The following is a 7,651-nucleotide window of genomic DNA, read 5'->3' as shown; positions in this document are numbered from 1 at the left end:
CTGCCGACGCAATGTTGCAATGTAACAAACAATCGCGAGTACACACACAACACAGTAACAACATAATAACAGCAACTTACATTCTCAAGGACGCACGGTCGGCACACAGGCACAGAAATGAGGACGATAGGATCCTGAATCGCCCGAGACACAAAGAGAGAAATGAGAATAGGGAGAAGAGAGAGAGAGAGAAAGTCGGATCCAACATTAACTACGCTGCCACAGTCCTGCATGGAGTCCCCGTTGGTCACTTCTGCGCTGGAGGGCATAAGTCCGACCCCCTAATAAGGGTGTTTTTGGCGCGAAGTCTATGTAAATGAGCTCGTGTCCAGCTCGTGCACGAAAGTCTGCGCCAATCACAGGTGACAATAACATCGTGCGCAGCACTCCTGTGCATGTCCACAAAACGTCACTGGTACAGACACAGACACAGACACAGACTCAGACACCCTGACGCCAGAATTCTGAACAGTTACAGTTGGTGTCAAGCATGTGTTACAGTAGCCTAAGTAGTTTTGTTATGTATGGGAGCTGTCTATAGAGATTAGCCTTGAGAGCGAATCAGAAGTGATTCAGCATGTTATTATTGCCGTTGTTGTCCCAATTACACAAGTGTAATGTGTAAATTTAGTGTAAATTCCGTAATAAATATCAGTGTATATTGATACGCCTAACCCATTGTTTTGTTGAATATGAGCTCTATTACACAGGTTACACACAATGCCGCCACCCTGCTTGCACTTAATCCTCCTGCTCTGCCACCTGTGTTGGCCACCCTTGCAGGACAGGGACTGAGAAGGCATGAATGCAGCATTTGTCCCTGCACATAACATAGAGAAGGGTTTGACGTTGTCACACTGCAGCATAAAAGGGCGTAGGCTATGTGTTAGACTGAAAAATATCTGACCGAGGGGAATAACTGCAGACTCAGTAAAACTTGCAGGGCAACAGCTACAAAACCTCCCACTATCAGTGTGGCGCCTCTTTACCAACTGTAAAGGGTGGTTTATGCCTCGAGATCAGCGTCACTGCATCATGATGAAGTGAGCCACGCAGTTAACGGAGTGAAGCCCCCCCCATCACGCAGGTACTCTGGGGCACCTCCCCGAAATTGTGTCTCGACGCAGGGAGCGACGGCGTGAAAGGGCGAAAATAGGTCTCTGATTGGTCCTCTCGACCAGCCTGCTCTGTCCTCGAGTCGAGAACAAGCGCTACTTCCTTGTTCTAACCTTCGTCGGTCTACGGACTGTGAGCTCTTCATTAAATAAGTTGCCCGTGCTTTGTTGTTTGATTTATTTACACGAACCAAAGACAACACATGCGCTTGCAAGTTACGACGCTGAAGTTATTTGGACAGTTGAACAGTGGTTCCGAGGTCGAGGAAACATTCCGCTTCGTCCTCGACAAATGAGCCACTTCTTTGTTCCAAACTACCACTGTGGCTGCCAATGCGATCAAACATGCACGTGATATAAAGATTTAAAGTTTCATTTTCATTCTCGTCGAGTCTGTGATGCTAAAAAACAACCGACACGTCTAGTTTACTCTTTGTATTGAAGGCAGTTTCAGCGTGGAATGACATCGCGCAGACCGTGCTTCAAAACAGGGCATAAACCAAAATTAACTGCATCATGGCTGCGACAAGCTCACTCTGTGGCACAAGTAGGAAGCATAACCCGCCCTTAAGCAGGAGATTTCTGCTGCACAGCCGATTTCTGCTCAATACAGCCAGTAGTGTAGCAGAGAGTACCACCTCTTCCATAGAGAATGACTGGACAGTGGGGCTGGAGTTGGGTGACATGGCAGGTATGACTGTAGGGGGCAGCCATGCCACTGCTGAATATGTTACCAGTAGACAAGTCAGCCTTTGCCTCTCACCAACTAAGCTTTGTTCATAACAAATAGGCCCTTAACAAAACATTTACAGTTGGCCTATATGTAGTGTCATCCCACCATGGGACATGGTTCCAGCAATCCATATCCTTGATTGTCTCTGATGAGACCAAGATTTGCTTAGACAGTGTGAGGCATGTGTGGTAGTAAGCAAGTGAGTTGTACAAAGAAAAGTGTCCCATGCATGCTTCTAGTCAAACATGGTAGTGGGACTGACATACGTAGTTTGGGGCTGCATGACTACCATCAACATTGGGAAGGTGAATTTCACCAAAAGAAACATGTATGTGAACATGCACTTTGACTACTGCATCATCCTCTCTGGAATTTTAACATAGTTTAAATGGTTATATAATGGTACACTGGCTACTTTTCAATGTGTCAAAATAAAATTCCTTCAACGTTGTCCCTTGAAAAGATGTAGGCCTACTTCCAATCTGCAGAAAGGTGAGGGGTGTACTTACTTCTGTGATACACTGTAGTTAGACACCCCATTTTCCACACAGAAAGCAAATAGCAAGTTTTTCCCAGGTTTATTTGTTTATTCTACGTTATGAAAGTATTTTGTGTTTAACTTTGTTTTTGTTGCACCCAGTAGACATTTCTCTCTATTCAAATACAAATTGTGTAGTTTCTGTAACCACATCTAAAGAAGTTTGACAATTAGGGGGCAGATATACATTTATGTTTAAATTTTGAAATAATTTGAATTAAAAGGAATTAGCAACTGCTAACAGAGAGAAAGGCAAACATGTAGGATTAACTGTCCCAGTCTTCCCCATATCATTCTCATTTAAAAAACATTTTAGTTTCTTCCTTCTCTGTCCATACAGGGGTTCCACCACAAAAACATTCAGCATTTAAATGACTTCAAATGCAGTAGTGATGTTGCGCAATATTTATTTTGTTCATGCTTATCTGGTGCTTTTCTGGGTGACATGCAGAGGATACAAGAGAGACAAAGGTACACTGTTGCACCCAATTATTTCAAATGTTTCTTGTCTTTATCTCTATAAATGTTGATGCAAAAATCTTGCAATATAATTCTTGATGTCCTGTCTGACTAAAGGGCATTTTTTAAAAACCTGTGCTGTGGAGGTCCAACAGTAGGAGTAGACACAAAAAAGCTTCCCATGGATACCATGGATTAGTTACTATAGTACACATTAAGGTTAAACACAATTAAAGGTTAAAAATAATCCTATTTTTAATCATCATAATGTGACAAAGAAAGAAGACAGAAACAGGTTTTTAATGATCAGGATGTTTTGTTTTATTTGAAGGATTTATTCATTCATTATTGCAATACTGTATGAATGATTTCAAGCATAGAGGTTGACCATAGTCGTCAACTGGGCACTGGACTGCTACGTGGGTGAGCCGGGTTCAATCCCCGACTCGGGTCATTTCCCGATCCTCCCCCGTCTCTCTCCCACTCTTCACTGTCCTATCTAAATAAAGTTCAACCTTAGTGAAGCACTATGGCTCTCTGTAATGTCATAGCAATGTTGTTATGATGTAGTTAAGCATTTTCAGCAAGTAAATACGGTCGCCGGCGACCCCAGCTGCTTCTAATGTCATAGCAATGTTGTTATGATGTAGTTAAGCATTTTCAGCAAGTACATACGGTCGCCAGCGACCCTCAGTTGCTTCTTTTTGGTTTTCTTTATAGCGAGAACACTCATCACCTGTTAGGTATGGGTCGCAGGTAAGGCTATAGGAGTATGAGAAACCTCCCGCTGCAATACCACAACTATTGGCGTGGGAGCCCTCAGTTAGAGTGGTAGTGCATGTTCCAAGGTGGTCATCATACGTCACATCTTTGTCCCAAAATTCAAGTTTGAGGGGATGGTGTGCTTCGACGTGGCCAAGATCATATGCTATGTTCCAGGTAGGGTCTTCAGTGTCAAGGATGTAGTCTGTCTGATGGAACTTGTTCCAGTACTTCACCTTGACATAGGGATCAGGTGACCCTCCAGAGGGACCATCCAGACCAGCCCCCAGACTCCATGCCCTGTTGACGGTTACTGTGAGTCTGCCCTTCTTTGGGGACAGAGGGCAGCACTCAGGGGAGAGGTTGGGCTTGCCGGTGCACTGTGGAGTGGGGGGCTCTTTAGGCACAGCATTGTCTACAAGATACCTCTTCACTGTCTCCTTCACATTTTCTCTTATTACCTTGTTAACAACTAGCTCATGAAGAGGAAGCAGGGAGTAGGAGATGAGGTCAGGGACCTTCGTGAGGCTCTGCGTCCAGCTTCGGTACTCTGTAGAGTCATTTTTACTGAGGGAGACCTCTCCAGGCCACTTAATGCCACCCACCACCTCAGTAATATGGCTCAGGTAAGACAGCTGGGACTGGGTTTGAGTGTCCACATTTTCTAAAAGTGATTTGCAATTGCTGGTGGTTGTATTCGCATCTACATGCCCTAAGCCAATGGAAAGTCCAGTTTTGATGCAGTCCTTGGCCTGTTCAGCAGAGTAACCATTGACAGTGGCCAGACATGAGCGGATGGAGGTGAGACGGCGCAGACGTCCTCCGAGACGCACCTTCTGAATGTAGTGGGTGCCGTACGTGTCGATGAAGCGATTGTAGAGGTATTCAGTTTCGTAGGTGTACTCTGCCGGAAGAGACTGAATGTGCCTTCTGAATTCCAAGCTGAGGGTGGGCTTGTTTGGAACCCGATAACTGTGGAAAGAGATAAGACACATTAAACAATATGGTTTTCATGTACACATTTATAAGTACTGTTAAGAAATGACAAATGCTTTATGGTTATATTTATGTGATGTACAGCTGAATCACATGCAAAAGCACATCAACCTAACTGACAGAAACTAACTGATACAATATGCAGTGTGGAGCTTTTTTATGCCACTTTAACTTGCTATTTTTCAAGCATCATGAACGTATGAATGCATCTATTGGTTCAAGTTATCAGGTATTAGGTTAATTCTGTGCAGCATTTTTCACATTGGAAAAAAAGGATCTAGAAGCAGCATTAGGCCTATGTACATTTTGAAGTGACATGATTCAAAAGGTTGTACAGTTATGATTTCTACAATGGAAAGGGATTATAATCAAAACCAAACTAAATGCATTTAGTAAGTAGATAGAAGTATGTAACCTACCTGTAATGAGCACACGTTAGCTGATTTGAAGCAAAGGCTGACTTGTGTACTTTAGACTGGGTGGTAGCATATTCTGTAGTACTGGAATGGCTGCCCCCTACAGTCATACCTGCCATGTCACCCAAGTCCAGCCCCACTGTCCAGTCATTCTCTATGGAAGAGGTGGTACTCTCTGCTACACTAGTGGCTGTACTGAGCACTGCAGCAGAAAGCTCCTGCTTACAGTTGGTAAAAGCTCGCCAGTCTATCACAGACAGTGGGAGCTTTTGCAACTCATTGCCCATTAGTGGGTTTTCACACAGTGTGCAGGTGTCACCAAGGGTCAGATATGTCTGGAGATCCAGCACGTATGCCCCCTTGTGTTGCATAGTAACAACATCAAAGCCCTCTCCAGCAAGGTTGTGGCCGGGAATAAATGGGGCATCATCACATTCCTGCCAACTCCCAACTCTGCATGTGTGGACGATATACAGGTTACTCAGCAGGACCAGGAGCAAGGGTGACAGCACAGTCTGTAACCTGTGTGAGAAAAAGAGTCAGTAATGAGTCACAATTCAAAGAACAATAGGCCTTTTATCCTGTCAGTTTGTGGAGGCGTGCTCTTATCCAGATAGTTTGTTGGCTTCTTGGGTTTGGGTGCTCTTTAGTCCAAGGTATAGTACTTCCAGGATCAAAAAATGAGAATAAATTCTCTGACTAAGGCACTCCAATAGGCCTTTTATCCTGTCATCTTTTGTCCTGTAAAGGGCTTGACATGTTTTTCCCTGGTCACTGTAGTAAATGGGTTTCCCATGTCATAGGCATTCGTCAGACTGTCTAGTCACATGATACTGAGGACATAAACTTTTATATAAACTAATTGATAGACAAGCAGAACACATGTGATATGTCATACCCAAAATTAAGTCTGACAAAGTGGCATATACTGTAATAGGCTTAGCTAGTAGCCAGACACAATCGAGTTTTACTAGCATTTGGCTGGTTTGCAGGTGGATCATTTCATGTGAAGTCAGACACTTTGGGGCCCACCCAACAGAGATTTTAATTGAACTTAGTGTGCCTTTTTAGTGTTATGGTAGATGGGGTAATCTTGTCTAACACTGTTCCTACTTTATTACAACTAATTTTGATATTTAAGTCAAATAATCTCTGAAATGATTCAAGAACCAATCACCATAAGTTCAGGTGTTATTCATGACATTGTAGGCTAGGTTAGAAAAGATAGCTCATATAGCTTTTTTGATATTCAACATTTTAATATCTCATAATTCATACTCGGATAACTGTTGTGTATGTTGTTTGTGTAATTCATGAGAAGAGCTTCTAAACAACATCCAAACCATCTCTTTGTGGCTTAAATTGTCTCACATAATCAAGGATGAATGAGTAGTGTCCTATACCCTCTTGATTAAAACTTTCTTAGTCCATTTCTACCTTAATATTCATGCAAATGCAGTTCTGGGGTTCTACCTAGCCCCTAAAGGCACGCTTTATTAAAATCTGTGTTGGCTGGGTGTTGTCTGATTTCATGTGAAATGACCCAGGTGCTAATGTCAAGATTGTCCATCCCTATCCTGTGTTTTTTTTATTAGACTAGTTTGATAGAAAAGAGAGAAAACTGTCAGATTTGAACTGAGATCAAAGCAAGCGTTGGTAAATAAATATTTTTAGTACTTACCCCTGCATGGTAGAGTATTCCGTTTGTCTTGCTTGCTTGTAGGTTTGAATGTTTTGGAATAATCAGTCTCCTCATTTATACTGGAGAATTGAGGGCAATGTTAAACAGATGCTCCGAGTCCATTCTCATTCAATGTGATCAAGTGTACCACAACAAGTTTTATATAAATAGCTGGATTTGTAACCTTTGGGTCTGATGCCCATGTGGGGAATGAACAGGTGGCTAACAGGCCTCCACGGCCTGCCAAGAGGAATAGTTTGATAGTATTTGTAACGTTTGTAAGTTTTTAACATTATTGGTGAATAGTGATACACTCCTTCTACACATAGACTCATTGGAGAAGTATATCTTCCCACGATATTCCAACAAATGTTCTAATCTCTGATCTCTTAAGAGCAAATTACCACTAGATCTGGGGTGCCAATCCTTTATAACTGAACAAAAAAGTTATTGATTTAAAAAAGGCATAACAAATACCTTTCTCTGTAATGAACCAATGTGTATGCATAGACATGCGTTTATTAAAAAGTGATGAAGAAATGTGTTTTGACATCAATTAGTAACTAGTGGCTACAAATACCCACCCCCTGGTTTGATGGAGTGAGTGACTAAGGGCCAATCCCATTTGTATTTTTCTACCCCTACCCCTACCCCTACCCCTTACCCCTCCAAACGGAGTCTGCCTGCCCGAACCCCTCCTTTTTTAGGGCTACAAAGCCCTCCCCTTTACCCCTACCCCTCTGCCTTAACGACTATTGAGATACCACTACCCCTACACAAAACGGAAGGTAAGGGGTAGGGCCAAGGGGTAAATTGAGATTGGGCCTTAGCAACCTTTTACCTGAGTAAGTGAATGGCTAGACAGTATGACCTACATGTATATCAGTGATGCCAACAAAGGTCATTTAAGATGACTATTATAGTTCTCTCAGAACCACTCTGGTCAAAAAT

General features: G+C 42.7%; 1 protein-coding gene across 1 annotated transcript; it reads right to left on the bottom strand.

Moving 5' to 3' along the window:
- Window positions 1-3,326: 3,326 nt before the first annotated feature.
- Window positions 3,327-6,733, bottom strand: LOC134456109 (perforin-1-like). Its single transcript, XM_063207543.1, has 3 exons — window positions 6,701-6,733; window positions 5,023-5,541; window positions 3,327-4,579 (listed from the first exon to the last, which is right to left on the bottom strand). The coding sequence occupies exons 1-3, from the start codon at window positions 6,706-6,708 to the stop codon at window positions 3,496-3,498; spliced, it is 1,611 nt and encodes a 536-aa protein (XP_063063613.1). The 5' UTR covers window positions 6,709-6,733; the 3' UTR covers window positions 3,327-3,495.
- Between the last annotated feature and the right edge of the window lie 918 nt (window positions 6,734-7,651).

The sequence above is a fragment of the Engraulis encrasicolus genome, chromosome 9 (assembly GCF_034702125.1).
Source record: "Engraulis encrasicolus isolate BLACKSEA-1 chromosome 9, IST_EnEncr_1.0, whole genome shotgun sequence".
In the NCBI taxonomy this organism is placed as follows: domain Eukaryota; kingdom Metazoa; phylum Chordata; class Actinopteri; order Clupeiformes; family Engraulidae; genus Engraulis; species Engraulis encrasicolus.
The sequence above is the reverse complement of the archived record's forward strand: the minus strand, read 5'-3'. Positions and strand labels throughout refer to the sequence as shown.